General features: G+C 45.0%; 1 protein-coding gene across 1 annotated transcript; it reads right to left on the reverse strand.

The window, feature by feature from the left end:
* Positions 1-348: 348 nt before the first annotated feature.
* On the reverse strand, positions 349-11,923 carry MAPK1IP1L (mitogen-activated protein kinase 1 interacting protein 1 like). Its single transcript, XM_068399002.1, is given in 5 exon segments — positions 349-3,016; positions 3,474-3,739; positions 3,742-4,186; positions 4,725-4,752; positions 11,844-11,923. Coding segments are annotated over 4 exon segments (747 nt in total). The 5' UTR covers positions 4,749-4,752; positions 11,844-11,923; the 3' UTR covers positions 349-3,004.
* Positions 11,924-19,582: the final 7,659 nt, after the last annotated feature.

The following is a 19,582-nucleotide window of genomic DNA, read 5'->3' on the forward strand; positions in this document are numbered from 1 at the left end:
AAAAAAAACACACCACGCTCTTCCCAGGTTAAAAAATAAGTCCCATTCCTCCTCTAGAACAAGCAAGATCAGATCTTTTTTTCTCTTAATTAACAAGACGGTTTGTGAACAGGCAATACCTGAGGCTGACATCCCACAATACAGCAACGGTCGCATCCGCACTTAATATCCCTTATGCAGAGGCTGCAAAAACCACAAAAGGAAGAGGAAAAACACTCACAGAAGTCAAGTAATTCTGATTTTATATTCAGTCTTTGCAAATCAAGGATGTCCTGGTTTTACCATTCATTCAAGGCAAAAGGCTACACAAGCATGGCAAAAGCAGGAATTGAAGAACAGTAAACACGACAGTCTTGAAAATACGTTTAATGTCTAATCTTATACAAAAGTGACAGCATTTTCAAAAAAATATCAAATCCTGTATTTATAGCTCCTCACTATCATACAGCAATATTTGTTTCATCTAAAGAAAATACAGCAGCAGGTGATAATCTATACTTTGAAGATGTGATTGCTTATATTTCATATTGTAAACAAATGCAGGATGTCAATCTCAAAGCACAAGTCAAAATGAACTTCTCAGCAATTTAACTCAAATGATGCATAGAAATGTACAAATTCCATTGCAAAAGCTTCAGGCCAGAAGTTGCTCACACTTGACATAACGTGATAAAGTTACTACACGGTATATAGTGACAACTGGAGTTTTTTTTACACAATAGATTAACAGGTATACCCTTTTCACTGCTATGCAAAGAACTTCGCTCACAAAAACAAAGGGGTTATGAAACAGTTTTCATGACCTCAAGAAATACGAATATACATTGAAAAACATCCCATATATACTGAATTTTAGCCTAAATGTTCCAGTAATAAATCCTGCCTATTTCAGGAAGAACCTAGAAGTCTAGTTACTTTTACAAATCCCCTTCGCAAAAATCATTACTTGCTACGTTTGCTTTACCCTTTCCTACTTCTTCCCATTCCCTGCAGAGACACACGGCCAGTGCAATTTCAAACTGGAAAGCTGCTACTGCACAATCCATGCATTGGGACTACATGTTTTTTCATTACATCGATGTATAATCTAAGGCTGCAGGTATCAAAAAAGCACTTGAGCAAATGTAGTCAGTCTTCTCCTGTGTTTATTTTTAATCAGTCTTGCCGAGATCCAAGCCAAGTCTGGTGGTTTTGCGGGGGCAACTGGGGCTTGTTTAAGGTTAGTGAGGACTTGTAGTTTTGGTTCCTATTTCTAGGGTTACAGGTGTTAGGTTTTTCAGCTGAAATGTTAAGTATTTTTGTTCAGCTCCACTATTGTCTTTCTGAAACAAAACACCTACCTTCGCCATTAGCTTTCACGACATTAGATGAAAACAGCCACAGCTAAGCTGACCGCTTTCTTCTGCAAAAATATTGCAGGACTTTGCCATAAAGGCTGAGACTACTAACAAGCATCATCACCAGGTCACCCCATTTGTTTTTAAGAAGTCCATCACATGCATGCAGGAAGCCACGATAAGGTACTGGAAGAGAATTAACTCGCTTTCACAGTACCGTGATACAAAGATTCCCTAACAAGTGACCACGTTAAGCAAAATTTGTTCCTAATTCTACCTACAGAGGCTCAGTGAGGATATCCCCAGCTGGGGATGAAAGAAACTGTCCATGGTCAAAGTCTAGGCTGAGTACCACAAGGAGTGCCAGAACTCCTCACTGACACGTGGCTGTGTGTCTCGGCAGTGCTAAACTAGCATCGCAGCAAACCCCTTGTGTGCTCTTTCCACAGATATGGCAAGACTATAAAAACTGACTGCAGTGCCCCTTCAGAGGAGGGACAGCTACACAGCAGTGCACAGGCTTCTAGACATTCAATTACTCCCCAATTACACTTACTCAGTGAGGTACGCAGACACCGAGCTGAGAACAGAGGGCTTCTCTCCATCACCATATTCAGATGAGACCTCCTCGTTCTCAACTGTGGCAATAAGGATGATACCAAGGATCTCTGTAGCTGACAGAGCCAAATGCCACGCCAAAAACTGCCGGAAAGGGAATTGTCAGGTTGGGGTGGGGTTTTTTTGATCTTTTAAGCTCAAGTTCAGTTTCCAGGGACTCTGAAGAAAGGCTGCCGAGTTTATACAACCCAGCAGCAAAGTCAAATTTTAAATGACTAGAACCCAGGTAAGGTACTTCCCTATTTCTAACCTAAGTGGGAATCAGTTTCTCTTTACATAGACCAAGCCAAACTTCCAACCACCACAGAATGAGAACAGGCAAAATGATGTCCTCATTTGCATGCATAAAACTCACATTTGTTGATTCAAAGTTAACTGCACATCCAGGTTATTTACTTTGCACATAAATGCCTGTTTGTGAACACGAACAGTGTGCTGACAAGTCAGACCGAGTACTCCAAATGCGTGTCTTCTCCTCCGCAGTCCCAGACTGAGCAATTCTTTTGAGTATATACAAAATGCTGAGAAAACCTTCAAGTTCACGTGCTCTGTCTCTCTAGTTAGGATTACTGTAGCGTGTTCAAAAATTAAGATTTCTTGACAAAAATCTTGCAACACTTTTTATTGACATTTTAGAATAACCTGAAAATAGACAAAATATGACTATCCATCCATTCAGCCACCAGCACAAGTCTGGCAACAAGACTTAAAGCATTCATGGAAATTTAAGAATTAACATTTTCTTAAGTCCTCAGGCCTTATTCTTTATAATCCTTAGCTGACAACTCCCATTTTTCCAAGGAATACTTGCCAACATAACTACAGATGTTAGTTTTATTTCTGCTCTTCATCATTCACTTTATTAAACCAATTATGCCAGCATACGAGCAAGGTAAATTTACGCAAACTGCTCCTTCCTACCTCGAATGCACATACAAGAGGCAAGTATTCTTCAAAGCCTCAAACATTACTGAAACAAAAACTGTAAAAATCTCTGTAAGTAGTGGATGAAGGTGGAAAGCTACAGTATTTTGTTGCCCAGAATGTATTCAACGGTAAGGCTGCAAAAGACAATAATTCATGGTCAATACAGGCTTTTCCACAAAGCAGTTAATTCGTAGTTACAAAAATTTGTAATTAAAAACAAATTCATCCTTGTCATTTGTTATTCCCTCCCTCCGTGCCCTAAAAGCAATCTCTCTAGACTACAGACTAGAATATTTTCTCTTTCAGGAATTATTACAAGGCTTTCCCCCCTTTTTTGCCTTTTAGAGGCTTTCCAAGTTGTGGAAAACCACTGTAATGTGATGCTTAGACACACTGCAACTTGATATAATTTCACCGTCCTAGTATATTTAGTTAAGCATTTCAGATGAAGTTGGCTATTATTGCACTGACTACAGGAATAAGATGTGCTGAAATTCCTTACCTGCACACTACTAGGTCTTATGCTACTGAATTTCCATGCTTAAAAGTGTAACGTTTTAGAGTAACTGAATACCAAAATCAAATACTCACATGGGGACCACCAGGCATTGATGGAGCACCAGCAGGACCAGATGGCACTTGAAAAGGATTAGGGGGCGTAGGGTATAGTCCTGGAGCTGGATATGATCCTGTGGGTGGAGGAAATGGACCTGGCGGTGACGGTCCCCATGTTCCAGGTGGAACTGTACCCCATGGTACTGTTGGCGCAGCCCCTGGAGTCTGGGTAGGAGCGGAATATGGCCCTGGGGGTGGATATGGCATGCTAGGTGCAGGATACTGCCCTCCCATTGTTGGTCCCATGCTCCAGAGGGCATGGATCCCCATGGCCCAACAGGAGCAGGAGGTGCAGCTGGCTCTGTTGGACCACCATAAGGTCTTGGAAGCTCTGGAAAGGGCATATTTGGTGGAGGATATTGCCCTGGTGGGACAGGACCTGGCACAGTTGGGGGTGGATATGGACCACCAGGAGGAGGGCAAGAGGGTCCAGTAGGAGGAGGAGGAAATGGAGCAGGCGGTCCAGGGGGCATTGAAGGATACATTCCTGTTGGCGGAGGTCCGAATGGCACGCTGGAAGCGGACGTGTTTGGTGGTGGTCCGGTTGGTGCCGTAGGGGGAGCGCTTGGGTTGTTCCAAGGATTCGAAGCCGGCCAACCCTGTGGTGGCTGACCAGGCTGCGGACCAGGTTTCGTACTGCTCACTTTGGAGGTTTTAGCAGGCGACTGATCTGGTAAAGCATCTGCCAACTAAAAGATACAGCATCAGTGAGAACGTAAAATGCCTTCCGGACTTACTCGTTGCAGACATTCACCCACTACATGTAGATGTTTCAGTTGCCAAAATGGGAGGAAGAGAGCTCTTTGTTGCTGCACAGAGGTAATTACATTCATTTTTGTGCAGCTTCTATCGTTAAGGTAGAAGAGGCATTCTGGCATGCTGCAGTTAGAAAACCAAAGAAAAAAGGTGACCTACCACACATAGCAATAAGCAATTTCAGCACAAATCCAGAAAAAAAAGAAAGATTTTCACAGATTTCCATTCTAGCTACTCTGACACTATTAAAACACAACTCCTTTGTTAATATCACAGCAGAAGAGAACCCACAAAGCACCTAGCAGCAATCCACGGATTGCTACATCTCCCCAAAAGGAAAACACCACCACTGCAATACAGAGGAAATCGCCTCTCAGCTGTAAGCTCCCCTTCTTCTAGAAAACTTAAGTCAACTCTTAGAATGAAGTAACACAACTGGCTGATCTTCAGGAAAGAAAAACTGTTACTTACCGAAAAATCATCAGTTCCAGACATTTTGCTGAAAAGTAAGGTAAGATAAAGTGAAATTTGTTGAAAATAATAAAACTATTTCAAGCAAGAGTTGATGAGACAAACTCTACATTTGCCTCATTCACACCACAGTAAGCACTGAACCGGCAGCGCCTCGGCGATGGCGTTGTTTTAATGACTGGCCCATCCAGATACGTGCTACCCACATACTTTTCTCGTGATAAAGTTCTCGTGAAAAGGAAAGTCTTCAGCCTCTACCTGTCTCATCTCAGACAGAACCGACACATAATGTAAATGGGTCACATTACACTAGGTATGAATAGTTGAAATATTTTTTCTGAGTAGGCAGCCCACCCAGACAGTGATGCCTATAAAGTATTCAAGGTCTTTTTTAAACTAGGACTCAGAATAAGTTATGGCAGGCTGCGTGCAGGCAAGCTTAATGCACCTAAACCAAAACATGATTAAATCCCCACGCAGATCTTATTGTCAGAAATAAACGAACTATAGTTTGCTGATGCTTTATCCTCCAATTATTTCAGAACATACTAAAGGCAGTGGGTGCTCTTACTTACGTTCACTGACTCCAGCCTTAACTGAACGTAGGCATAGCAAAGGCGTCACTAATGCGCACTTAACTTCTAACCTTTCAACACTTACAAGAAGCATTGAAAATAGGGAGCAAGGAGCCATGTGCTGTCCTTTCATGAAGGCAACTACTGCTCTTTGAGCTTTCCAGAGCTTCACCACAATGAAAACCGACTGGCTTTGTCAAGATTGATCAGCCATACAAAAGGGCAGCTGAAGTTATATTCGGTTTGACTAACTGACAACAAATATGGACTAGAGGTGAAGAACTCTTAAAAGGATGACCAAGAGCAGGGGAAATAGGTGGACATGCCCCAGCGCAGCCAGAAGGTTCTAGGGAAGAGTGTAGGAGATAGACAGGAACATAAGAGGAGCAAAAATGCAAAACATAAGTCAAGAGTACAAATACTTCTGCCAAGTTGACTCCCACAAAAAACAATCCTTGTTTTTCCTTGTCCATGGCGAAGACCTGACTTTAAACACAGAAACTAGTCTCAGGGATGGAGGTTTGTACAGGTAGCCTACGAAAAACAGGTTTGTAAGCTGCATTAGATTATAAATTACATAATGCAAATAATGCACATATTAACTAGAGTGTTCTCTGAAACCGTACTGTAAGTTTATTACGATCTACACAATTTCCTAATCTTAAGACAGTGCTGGATCCAAACAAGGGGCTGTTTAGCACGGCATCCCATTTTATCTTCAGCAATGACAATAGGGAAGAATAAGAACAGGGACAACACTCACCCCAAAACCTCGATGATTCCAAGCTCAGACGCTTCCTAAGCTGTAGGCAATTTCTACCGAATAACAACCCTCAAAGAATTTCTTTGCCACAAGCATGTCTAGTTTCCCCGCTTGTACCTACAACATCCATTGGCAAGGAACTCCACAGGGCTGCCATTTGTTACACAAGGCACCTCCTTTTTTGTTCCAAACCTGGATCTTACCAGTTTCAGTTGTTGCTCCTTCACTCTGGCAGCTGAGGAGATCAGTAAGTCTATTCTTACCCACCCTGCCCATGCTGCTCATTATTCTACAGATTTTTACCATTTTCTTTTAGCTGTTCCTTCTCCAGGCTGATCTCCAGCTTACTGCACTGACCCTTGTGCAGCAGCTATTACATACCTTTGATTATTCTCACTGCCTCGCTGTGAGGCTGTTCCAGTTCTTTTGTATCTTTTGAGATGAATGACAAGAAAGAACCACAAAGAATTCAAGATGTGGGATAACCACTGATTTATACAGTTTCATAATTATGTTCTGGTTTGTCCTCCATTTCCTTCCTAATACTTCTTAATGTTTCATGTGCTTTTTGATCGCTACGGAACTGATACTTCTGTGGCAATATTTCATTCTTCAGTGTATAAGGGTCAGCCCATCATTTTATATAAGAAATTATATGCAGCACTCTACATTTATCTACTCTGAATTACATCAGATTTATCGACATTGAATTATATCTGCCATTTTATTACCTAATCCTTACTTTCCTGAATGGCTTCATATCAACAAGACATTGTTCATCTCATTTCCCAAGTGTTTTTTATGGCCACACTGAGCAGCCCAGACCCCTGTGGAAACACAGGGAACTTCTCCAGTTATACCTAATAATTTAAATAAACCTTTAAGAAATACATATCTACAAAGTTAGCACCCTGGTGGAAATCAGTGACTAATTACATGAATTCCAAGGTTTGTTAAAGCTCCAACATTAGTTTATAAGAGCAGTAGTTCCTTCAAGTAAATACAAATACCTGAATCTTTGTATCCAGCAGAATACACTGTTTAGATCAATGATCATTTCGTTTAAAGTTGAGAAACCAACTGAATTACATCAGGAAAGTGGTTTCTGTTCCTGTTGTTAACAGCTCAGCTCATCTACCAGAAAAAGCTCAATTTCTCTTCAATAAATAGCTCTTATGTTAAAAGAGTTCATTAGTTTTTGCAGTGAACCCTGACCAATAATAATCAGAAGTCGGTATGTGCTTTTCAGTGGCATTGTAGCTCAATTTACCTATACAGACACAGAAGCATTTGATGTAACCCACAAAATATAGGAAATCAATCATTAATAGAGAGAAAAGTACAAAAATAACTTTTTACATAAATGCACATGTAAAAAAAAAACAGGTTAGAAAAAGCAACACCAAGAGAGAACCATCCTTTTTTTAGGCAGACGGAGAGATGGCATAAGACCAACTGAAAAACAGATCTACAAGAGACTGAAAAAAGCCAACAGAAGAAGTTAGAACGTACGCTGCAAGGGAGAGGAGGAAGAGAGGAAACAGACCCGAAGGAGAACTCAGAACTGAGAATCCCATGATCTGTCACAAAGGTGACAGAGAGCAGTAAATGCATGTCAAAGCAGTGGATGAATACAGCTGAAACAGGCCTGCTCACAAAGGATCAACAAATATCCCCAACAGTTACCAGCAGATGATTTCAAAATATTTCTGTGCCATGCAAATTAAGGAAACAATTCTGCTGCACGAGTTATGAAAAATAGTTAAGCATAATAATGAGATTTAGTGGCTTTTTTTTTACTTTGGCAAGCAGACTAGAGCAACATTTGTTGGCAACATTTGGCATAACTGAGTCAATGCCAAGCATGTCAAGGATCCTCTTGCAGACAGGATGGCCTACTTCAGGGACGTTTTTTAAACACACATTTAATCTGGGTACTGCCACCTTCATTTAATAAAAAAGAAACTGAAATTACCATTAGACACATTCAGACAACCTATGAAGAAATTTGTACTTAAATCTAGAATCTATAGTCCATTCAAGTTGTTCAACACTGGTATAAAGAATCTCAATCAAAACTTTACAGAAACAGCAATTATATTTGTAAGAGTATTGCCCGAGGCATTCACGTGCTCACAAATCAGACTCAGAGACACTGTCAGACAGAAGACCTCCACGTAACTCCATTTTAAAGGCCCAACTAGTCACGTGTGGGCTCAAGATTTTAGAAAGATGTACTGAATGGCGCCTTGATTAGATTTTTAGACTCTGTAGAGTTCACAAATGGACTCTCCTTTTCTCTTGAAGCTTTCCTAGAAGAGCACTGCACAAGCACTGATAGGAGCAGAGAAAAGCTAATTCATCTAACAGATGTCCATTCGGCCACATTTAAACTTTACTTCAAATTATTCTTTCGTGGAGTTGGGGGGGAAGAAAGAGTGCGTGGAAGAAGGAGGGTTCAGGAGTTTTAAGTAATTTGGCAGGGAGTAGAAAGACTACAGAAATCAAACTGAAGTCCTGCTCGAATCCACTGTGCTGTAAAATAAGATTTCCTTTGTTTTCTGAAGGCTGCCGCCCCTGGAAACATCCCCTGCTTTCCAGAAGCACAGAGCCTGCCAGCTCCAGATGGGCTGGTCAGGGCACCATTTCTCAGCCACCTCTGAGAATACATATGGCGAGGAGCACGAAACTAAAGCGAGGGAAAGAGAGAGATGACCGATGTCTGCAAAAAAAGCATCGAGGAGCAGCATCTTTCTCATCCTTTATTCTGAAGAGTGATGGGAGGGCATGAAGGACTTCCACTGCACCTACCCAGAAACTATTCGCAGCAAAATCTTCAGACCACGGTCCAAGGCCTCCCAGACACCCAGGAACTCCTCTGGAGAATTAAGAGCAGATAGGTGAGACAAGGACTCTACACGGCAGGCTGGAAGAAGGTTGAGAAGCACATAGGCTAATTCTACCAACAGCATTCAAGATCAAGTGGTGATTTTCAGAGAGGTTTGTGAAACACCCCATTTCTGGAAGCGTGGTGCTACGTGTGGCATACTAAATCCGTCAGCTTCCACAATAAAACAGCTCCACAGTGTTTTTTAAGCTCTAAATCCTCTCTGATCAGATCCAGCCCAACTGATGGATGTAGTAGCATTTTTTCCTGTGCTCTTGCCTTCCCTGGCTTTTATCCATCACCAGTCCCTCGAGACTCCTGCTAGAAAGAGCTGTCCAAATCACTTTTTCTTTTACTAAAGCTATCCAAAACTAAGCATCAACTGCTTTTTTTTTTGAGTTGTATGACATTTTTTGAACACTTGATGTGCCAGATTTAGTTCCTGTCTCCAAGATCATCTTTCAAACACAGAAAAAAATGCTTTCTAGACGCAACAAGCTCTGCTGCATTTCCACTGGGTGGCATGGCTCTATCAGCAAAGAGGTTCTTCTGTCACCATAACATGACTAATACCTACCAGCATAACCTCATCTACGACAGGATTTCTGCCCACATAAGTATAACTACCCAACATAGCTATACAGCTAAAATGGAAGAGAGACCAAATCTTTGACAGCTTCTAAATGTTTTCTAAAATATGCAAATTTCTGCAGCTTCTACTTTCAGGCATTAAGCATCCATATTTTGTAGCTGGCCTTTCCCTATCTTTAATGCCTTCTCAGCAGCCGCACTAATGCACTTGCATACCGTGCAATTGTTTAGTCTGACCTGCACGTTTATTCATTGAGAGAATAAAGACAATTGATAAACAGACTGAAGGGAAAAACAACAGTTACATCATCAGTAGCTGCTTGAGACTTGGTGATCTGTTTGCCCCTTCCCGTGTCTGCCTTGACTGAAACAAAGGAGGTAAGTCAGATTTTTACTTTTCAGATTTTCAGTTTTCAGATTTTCCAGACAGATTTAATTGAGAGTGACAACTAAAATGATGCACTTTAGTGCATCTGCTATAAATTACCAACTACCAGAAAAAACCCCAACTGTTCAAAATAGAGGTCTTATCAGTTTCCAAGACCTGTAAAATATAAAGCCATAAGGAACGGTAATCCATTCCAGTTTTCCACCCACGACAGGCCATTCAGTTTCACAGCTGCCTCCCCACTAAGACCAGACCTAATCACTTCAGCTGATCACCACATCACAAGCAGATGGTTCCAAAGTCAGCAGATACATATCACTTCTGAGGTGACTTGTTTGTGTGCCAGCTGTGATACAAAACCAGCAGAGAACAGCGAGTTTCCATGGCCAAAGATTACTCCTGTCCACACCATCCTACCCTGTGAATCTTACAAAAGATGTATTAGTCCAGCAGCTGAGAATAATTAAAACCTATCTTCCCTAGCTCTCAAGAAAAGTTTAGAGGCAGCTATGGAGCTCATTCTCATCGAGTTGTCCTCACTTTTAAAAGCATGCTTTATTTCTCACTTATAGCTTTAGCTTCCAATTACCAGCTCTTCAGAAGTCTTCCTGAATTAGCTGTAAAAGATATCTAAAAAATACCAGAATACCTGTGTTCTTCTCCTACCAAAGTTATATATTCAGGAACTACCAGCTTAATTATTTTTATTTGCTTTGGATGAAATAAACACACTGACCCCAAGTGTGAGTGACTATCAAACATCTTCACTGCAGGGTGTGTGTCCCCCCCCAATAAAAACATCAAACCTGTGTGTCATATTCCAGTTCTAGCCTCAACAGTGACAAACTCACACACCTTTCTGCTCCTTTACAAAGGCTCTTTTCCAGGATAACTGCTTTTCAGGATACAATCTCACTGCACAGATACAGCTGGCATCTTCCACATCTTGATTTGCCACTGTTAAAAGGTACTCGAATGAACTTAAGTTTCAAAAGTACCTGGAGTGCTTTCTAGCTTTGATATTTACCACACATTTTTGCATCAGCCACTGGTCTCCACAGGTCTCAGGGAGGGTAGTTTCAGGGTGTGTCGGTTTTGTTGTGTTTAAAAAAAAAAGAAAAAGCCACCTTTGTTCTTACATTCACTAGCAATGCAGTTGAACAGCATCAAATCAACACTGTTTTCTGCAGAATTCACCTCGAAACACGTTCTCTCTCAGAGATAAAGCCTGTCAAGTAAGTAGTTCTCCCTCCAAGCAGTGTGCCCTTTGATACCACACAGTGCTGGCTTTCCCAGCAAGTCAGCTACCTTAAGTACATTAACATTTGATAAAATGAATCAACTTGTCATAAACTATGAAAAATTGACTTGCCTGAGACCTTCTTCAGTGAAGAACCTTTGAGTTACACACTCACTTATACGCAATCCACTCACTTACCTAGTCATTTACAATTACGACCACACAGCATAAATACAAACCAACCGAATATTTCACCAAGACACAGCAGCCACCACCGTTACACAGAGCAAACCAGGATCCGCCACAAACGCCCCCCCTTTGCCGTGCAGACATCAGCAAAGCCGGCCCCACGGAGCCGAAGGCGGCAGCAGCCATTAGGCCGCCACCGGCACCCCGAAGCCATACGCCCTCCCCAGGCGGCGGCTCTCCGTGGAGGCTGGCTTCTCCCACTCACTCGAGGCCCGTGACGCCCGGTACCACCCCTGCAGGGCTGGGAGAGGCGGCGGCACCTCCCCGCCCGCCCCTCCGGGGGTCTGAAGGAGGGGGAAGAGCCAGCTGCGGCCCAGCGGTCCCCGGGGGCGGTGTGGAATGGAATCCCGTCCCTTTCCCCTGCCCGGCCCCGCTCAGGCCCTCCCTCCCGCTGGCGAACGGGCCGGCCGGGCGGCAGGCGGGTACCTGGGCGGGAGGAGCGCGGCGCGGCGCAGGCCAGGAGCGAGGCGGCGGCCGCAGCACCACCACCACCGCCACCCCGACACCCGGGCGGAAGCGGAACTACGTCACACGCCCCGCCCCCCACCGCCCGGAAGGTCACGCGCTTGGCTCCACCCCCTCCCCCAGGAGCGCCGCGACCCCTCCCCGCCCACACCGCCGCGGCCACGTGACATCACCCCCCTCCGCCGTTGCGCGGGCTCGCGGTCACGTGGCCCTTCCCCCCCCCCATCCCCCCCCCTCCGCGCGCCGACGGGCGGCTGCGGCCGGGACCCGCGGCCCGGACTCCCCCCGGGACGGGCGGCTGCTCCCCGGCCCCTCAGCAGCCTCGGAGCACCGTGGGGTGGGGGACGCTTGGCAACATTCATCCCACCGCCCACCGAAGGTGTTTTCAGCGGCGGGAGGGCCCCTTGTATGCCTTTGCCACCTCGGCTGTCTGGTTTTCCCTTCAGCTAACACAAAATCCCACCAAATTTTACTTAAGAGTTACCCAAAACGTCCAATTTTCACGTTTCAGACCTAAAGGGTGGACGGCGCACCTGAAAACTTGGCAGGTTTTTCTCACGAGAGACAACCACCTCTCCCTGTGTGCCTTCATATCCTCAGACCCTCCTCATAAGGGCGGCTAAATACTTAGCGCTGTTTTCCGGCCCTGCCCCTCCGAGCTATGGCTCTAATCCTACAAGCATTTGCATACACAGATAATTCCATTAAAGTCAGCCAAAACGCCGGCGACTCTGAGCACGTGCCGACGGTCATGTCCTGTGCGCTGGCACCCTTCCCCTTGCAAGGGCGCATCTATTTGCACTTTTCAAGGTCATTTTTTTGGCCATTTCTGAAGCAATTGGGAAAAATCATCAGCAGGAGCAGGCTCCAGGCGTCGAGGTAGCTGCAACAGGCATGAAACCATAATATTTTTAGTGATTTATTTGCATAAAGCATTCCTACCAAAACTAAATGGGTATTTGCCACAGACCCAGTCCTGGGATGGCATGATAACTCAGTTAATCTGCTCCCTCCGACTTTAATTAAACGCCATGGCAAATTTAGGCTGATTTCACACTTCTTTCGCAATTGCCTTTCCGAGAACAGCCATCGCTGGGAGTTTATGTAGAAACAGCACTTCTGGCATGGCCTCGTTGGGAGAAATGAGCAAATAAGAGTGAAACCAATCTTCCTCCCAGCTGTGCGCCGGGCACTGCGGTTCAGCTCACCTTCGCTTTTCCACGCTCGAAAGGGCCTCGCCGTGTCCTGGACTGCCAGTGGTGACAGCAGGAGTCCCCAGAGCGTGATGTTTCTTCCTGAGCAATCTGGTCATTAGAAGCCTTAATTAACGAGCACACATGCGGCCCACGACGGTGATGATGTTGCACCTTAAAGAGCAAACTGGGACTGCGATAGCACTTCTAACCTTACCAGCCAACCTTGCCGACCTTGACGTTAGGATCGCCTGATGTGTAATAGATGTACCCCCCTTTCTGCAGAAGCAGGATGATAAATTTTTGTACAAATATTTATTCGTATACGCAGCTTTCCCCTCCTTCAGGCAAACGTAGCTCTTCCTCTGTGTGTGTCTATATGCTGAAGGTTGTAAAAAGAGCTTCAGACTTTACACAATTTGTGTGCAATTGATCCATCTTAGTGCTAGGAATAGGACTTGAGGGGCCTAACACCAAGCCCTGGCCACGTCCTCTTGCAAGACATTACTTTGCACTCTAAATTACGTAATGGAAAAAAAGTTGGGATGAAATGGCAAATTCAGAATGAAATTACTCTTAAGGAAGACAATGGAAGCTGTGTGAAAGAAATCTGGCTGCCAATTACTAAGAGGCATTATTTTCCACTCCTCCATTGTGGGACCTCTGATGATATCATTTAAATTATTCAGAAAGGCTCTTTGGTGGGGTAATGTGAGGGCAGTTCTTTATCACAGGCCCACGTTGCGGAGCCTGTGCTGTTGCCTCTATGTTACAAGTATAGGCCACTTTGGTTTTTCTTCAGCACCGTATAAATATTTGGGTTGGAAAGAAGCTGTGGTCTAACTTCCAGCTCAAAACAGGTCTAGCTTCGAGCCTTGTCTGGCTGAGTTTTGGATGTCTCCAAGGACGGACATTGCACAACCTCTCTGGACGTTCAGTCCCGTCCCTAAATACGGTCCCTGTGAATACTGCCATTATTCCCCGCATCTCATCAGACTTTCCCTTGCTGCAACTTGTGACTGTTGCTGCTTGTCCTTTGGCCACGTACCCCTGCGAAGCATCTGCCTGCTCTGGGCAGCTGGAGACTGTGGTGAGATCCCTGCTCCCCTCTCTCCTAGCCCCAAAATACCATTTCCACAGCCTCTCCTCATACGCCGTATGCTCTGGCCCCCCAGACATGCCAGTGGCCCCCCTCTGAACTCTCTCCAGTTTGTCAGCATCTCTCTTGTCTTTCAGTGGCAAAAGTGGGCATAATTGCCTGCCTTAGCTTTTATCAATCAACAGACAATACTTAAATTGTCCAATTTAGTACTTTTCAGGGACAATAACACAGATCTTGAAATGTGACAAGCATCAGGAAACTTTCTCGCACCCAGAGGGCTGTGTGTGCCACAAACAATAAATTCAGAGGAACAACAGTATCTTTTTTCTGTATCTCCTGCTTTTACATCAGCTAGTCAGAAGGAGGAAATCCGAGACACAGTGGCGGCACCCCTTTTCTAGCCCACCAGAAAATAAAAGGATTTGCTTTTATTTTTCTTTTAACGGGATTAAAATTATGGAACATAAGGTCAGTTTTAGTTAAGAAAATGCCAGTCTCTGATGATGGGCTAGAACAGTATAAGATACAAAGCTTCAGTTAAAGTGTTGATTCTTACTGGGTCGTGTCACTCAGCTTTTATATTCATGCTTCACTGTGCACTGGGAACATCGTGAGCTCTGAAGAATTCGCTGAGCCACCCTGAAGCTAGATTTTAAAGGATACCAGATGGCAAGTTCAATGCATGTGGTAAGCTTTTATATGCTTTTCCCCGATGGCCAATCACTGACTGATCATTTATTTCAAAACCCTCATAAAATAAATCACTTTGAAAATGACGCCGTCTCTAGTTAATAAGTGCTCTTTCTCAAGGCAGAGGCTTGTTGCCATGAAGATAAAATCGTAAAACTGGTTCAAAGTGCGTTGGGATGGCAAATGCGCCCTATCGAGGAGATGAGAGAAGCTGGATTGAACTGGAAAGGAAGCATGGCTGGCTGCTTGTTGCGAAATTATGAGCAGGTGAACTGTCACTAAAGGCACTCTGACAGTCACTTAGGTGCTAACACAGAGGTTTTCTGTGACAAGGAGTGAATTTTTTGGGTACATTTTCTTTCCATGGTGATGGATCTGGAGAGTCTTGATCATGTGTCAAGCTACAGCGCGAGCTTGTTTTCAGATTTTGGAGCTAGTGATTATGTCTGGCAGCAGAAGACAGAGCTCTCTTCACTTGTTCTTTAGTCAATAAGAAGTAGAAAATTCCTGTGTGACACCAATGAAACCCACCTCATCATCTCTCCTCTCAGAGAGGCGCCCACCTTCTCCCCATCCCCAAAGAGAGAACCATGGTTCCCCAGAGGGATCCAAACCTTTATCACTCCCCTTTTGGCCTCCCCTTCCCCCTTCTTCCGCACACCCAGTCCCAAACCGTGGTTCCTGGTGCCGTCTCGCAATCCTCACAGCCTCTCGGGGAGTTTTGTGACATTTGGTGTTTGGCTTACAGCCACGGCTCCGACAGGCGGATGATAATATGAAATTATGGCCCTTCGTTCTCTGAAGGATCATGTTTTCAAGTGCTCACTGCTGTGGAGACAAGCTGGAAAATTTCTTTTTCCAAAAGCTTGAAAAGCAAATAAAAGGATGCCTTATTTTATTTCGCTCTTATTTTGCAATTGTAAATGAAGTTCTTTTTTTTTTAGAGAGGGAGAAAGAGGTGAGGAGTAGTTGTCTTGTGGAGGCTTTGGCCTGATAATGAGGGCAGAGGTGTTTTTTCCCGTAGCAGATACAAACGCACAGGCACACACAGAATCAACCAGGCTGGAAGAGACCTCTGGGATCATCGAGTCCAACCGTTGCCCTGACACCACCCTGTCAACTAGATCATGGCACTAAGTGCCATGTCCAGTCTTTTCTTAAACACCTCCAGGGATGGTGACTCCACCACCTCCCTGGGCAGCCCATTCCAATGGCTAATGACCCTTGCTGAGAAGAAATGCTTCCTAATGTCCAACCTGAACCTCCCCTGGCGAAGCTTGAGGCTGTGTCCTCTTGTCCTATCGCTAGTTGCCTGGGAGAAGAGGCCAACTCCCACTCCGCTACAACCTCCTTTCAGGTAGTTGTAGACTGCAATAAGGTCACCTCTGAGCCTCCTCTTCTCCAGGCTAAACAACCCCAGCTCCCTCAGCCAATCCCACACGCATCCTTGTTGGAGAACTTAAGAATAGTCATAGTGAGACAGACCAAAGGTCCAGCTGGCCTTGAGTGCCATGTGACTGTGGGCAACACCAGATCCTCAGGAAAAGGAGAAAGAAAAGAAATGTGGAATGATCCCCCTGCCCCACAAAGCCTCCGAGCCCCGAGCCATCAGGGTTACCTCTGTGCTTTCAACGGCTGTAGACGCAGCGCAGGCAAGGCCAGTGCTGTATGAAGGTGTCGGTGGAGCCATGGGATGCCTGCTGCTTGTCTCTGTGACCGTGTGAGCAGCTCCCAGCAGGAAGAATGTGCCCAGACTGCTAAATCTCACTCAGTTTTTCATCACTTCCCTATGATGCCATTCGTGACCGTGTCTTTGTGCCTCGCTTTATCTTTCTGTGCAAAGCAGTTGGGATGTTTGTTCATCGAGAGACGCTTCTGTGCTCAGGCGCTTCTCTTTGCAAACCTTTGAGGTCTCCAGTTCTGCACAGCCACTGATGTATGGATTTCTATATGTGAAATTAATTGTTCGATACCAAGTTGCTCGTGTCTCTACTCTAGATGTATGTCGATGGTGTAGCCATACTGCTAAGGTCAACGATCCGCTGATCGGTGCCAAAGAACACATTTACAGTCAAATGGCTTGTAATAATTTGGGGAATGATGGAGCTAAGGATCATTTGAGCTCGTGAAGGATCTGTAAGTTACTGATATGACAAAGGTGCTACTGAAGGGCGTGAGATGAATTATTAGCACGAGATTCAGTATAAAACACTATGTGGAAAGCGTTACAGCCAGAGCTGAGCCAGGGGTGCGTGGCAGGGTGGGCTGAGCCACCTTTCTGCTTGCGTGAGGTTTGGTGAAGAGCCTGGCTGCAGGCGGCTCTTGTTTTACTCACACATCTGGGAGGTTCATAGCATGAGCAAAAGCTGGCCATCTGACCCAAAATCCTCCAGATGAAGACCAAGTCGATGCTCACCCGTTAATTGCAGTAGTTTTAGGAGTCTCTTGGAGTGCGGGTATTTTGCCCCAACATTTCTATGCTGAACTGGGACAGACATTTACCAGGTACCTGGTGCAGCTGAGGGAGTTACTCCATTCCAGGACTATGGTTTTGTGACTTACCTTTACCCTCCCTGCTCCAGGGAGGGACTTGATGGCTGCAATTGCCTTGTCAGTTTTGAGCTGCCCCATCAAAAAAGCACAAATTTCATCCACTGCGACTTTAATACAGTAAAATCTTGTCACATCAGCTAATAGTCATTTAATGCTCTGAGAAGATCTGTGGGAATAACACCCATGTCTTTCCTCCTCCTTCTCTTCAGCCTTCAGGCCCTGATTCAGCACATAGCTGAAGTGCCACGCTCAAGTGGTGCCTTTAATTGCTAATGCCATGCAAAACCGCCCTGAAAATAAAGCCGTTTTCATGACCGCTCTTAAGAATCTGCTTCCTTCTTTGGGTCTTATTTTTCCATCAGCCTGCTGGAAGAGTACAGCCGGAAAACAGATTAGGCTGGGAAAGACTTCCTCTGAACGAATAAACATACCACAAATTCACTTCTTAGTAATATTTTAGGTCAAATGGATTTGTCAAGTCAACAGTCACCCAAGAAAGAAGGATTCCTATAAATAAATGAGACTTAAATATTTTTAAGATCTGTCTGACAGAGCTCCTTTAAAGTGCAAATGTGACTGGAATTAACTGAAGTCAAGACCATTTCAAGCAAGAGTTATTAAAAAAAGAAAAGAAAACACACACTTGAACTTTTTAACCTTGGGGTTGTTCCCAGCCACATCCCTAGCAATGATAATAAATTCAGAAAATGCCATGAAAATCTCTATTCTTTGGCCTCTTGAGGTGTTTAGCATAATGTTCTCAGTTCCTCTGAAAACAGGAAGAAATTATGCAGGGTAGTAGCTGTTTAAATACTAGAAAGTTTCCCTGGGGAGAATTACAGACATTTCGGTGATAAATTGGAAGTGAGATAACGGATGGTTTGGAACGAGCCTGATCCAAAGTTCATTTCAGAGCTTCCTCATTGATTTCGGAGCTTTTTTGTATGAGGTTTGAGATGAGAAAGACACGCAGCCCAGCTGAGTGTGGGTGATAGGTTTGGCTTTGTGCAGGTTTACCCCGGGGAGTTCCCATTAGAGCAAGGCAAAAAAAAATGTTAATCGGGCACTGGATTTTTTTTTCATGGAAGTCCTACGCACTTCAAGAAAGATGTTGAGGTGTTGGAGCGAGTCCAGAGGAGGGCGACCAAGCTGGTGAAGGGTCTGGAGAGTCTGACCTACGAGGAGGAACGGCTGAGGGAGCTGGGGGTGTTTAGCCTGGAGAAGAGGAGGCTCAGAGGTGACCTTATTGCAGTCTACAACTACCTGAAAGGAGGTTGTAGCGGAGTGGGAGTCGGCCTCTTCTCCCAGGCAACTAGCGATAGGACAAGAGGACACAGCCTCAAGCTTCGCCAGGGGAGGTTCAGGTTGGACATTAGGAAGCATTTCTTCTCAGCAAGGGTCATTAGCCATTGGAATGGGCTGCCCAGGGAGGTGGTGGAGTCACCATCCCTGGAGGTGTTTAAGAAAAGACTGGACATGGCACTTAGTGCCATGATCTAGTTGACAGGGTGGTGTCAGGGCAACGGTTGGACTCGATGATCCCAGAGGGCTCTTCCAACCTGGTTGATTCTGTGATTCTGTGATACAGCCCAACTTCATTGCCAGCGCTCCCAGCAGGACGGCTGCTCTTCTCCCTGCCAGACCAGAGCCTTACAGCTCCAGGCTGGCTGAGTGAGCATCCTACGTTAGCTCAGCTCTCCCTGCCTGGGGGCAAGCACTGCTCCTCCCTGGAAATGTTTGTAATATTGGCTGAAGAAACAGATTTCAAACCCCCACGGTAAGGTCTTCCCCCCGCCTCACCCCGGGGTGAATACATCCTAATTAATTAGGAGAAATACTCCTGGTATACAGCCATTTAGAAAGAAAAGGAACTGGCTGTTGTGATAAAGTACATGGCAAAACACGCTGGGCTCCACTCTAACAACATCACAGGGATCTGAGGACATGATTGCCTTGTTTTTCCGTGCTCCCCAGGGCTGTGCTGCAGGCGATTCAGCAGAATGGGCACTTAAAAACTGCCTCCAGCAAACTCCGCTCCCTTCTGCCTGCTTTCCCAGCTCCCCCCTTGCCTTTGCTCGGCTTGGCAGGAGTTCCTTCTCCTCCTGCTCCGGGGAAATTCCCATCCTTTGATTCCCCATCCCATGGCTGCTGCCCCGGACTCA

This window comes from Nyctibius grandis, chromosome 4 (genome assembly GCF_013368605.1).
Source record: "Nyctibius grandis isolate bNycGra1 chromosome 4, bNycGra1.pri, whole genome shotgun sequence".
Taxonomy (NCBI): Eukaryota; Metazoa; Chordata; class Aves; order Nyctibiiformes; family Nyctibiidae; genus Nyctibius; species Nyctibius grandis.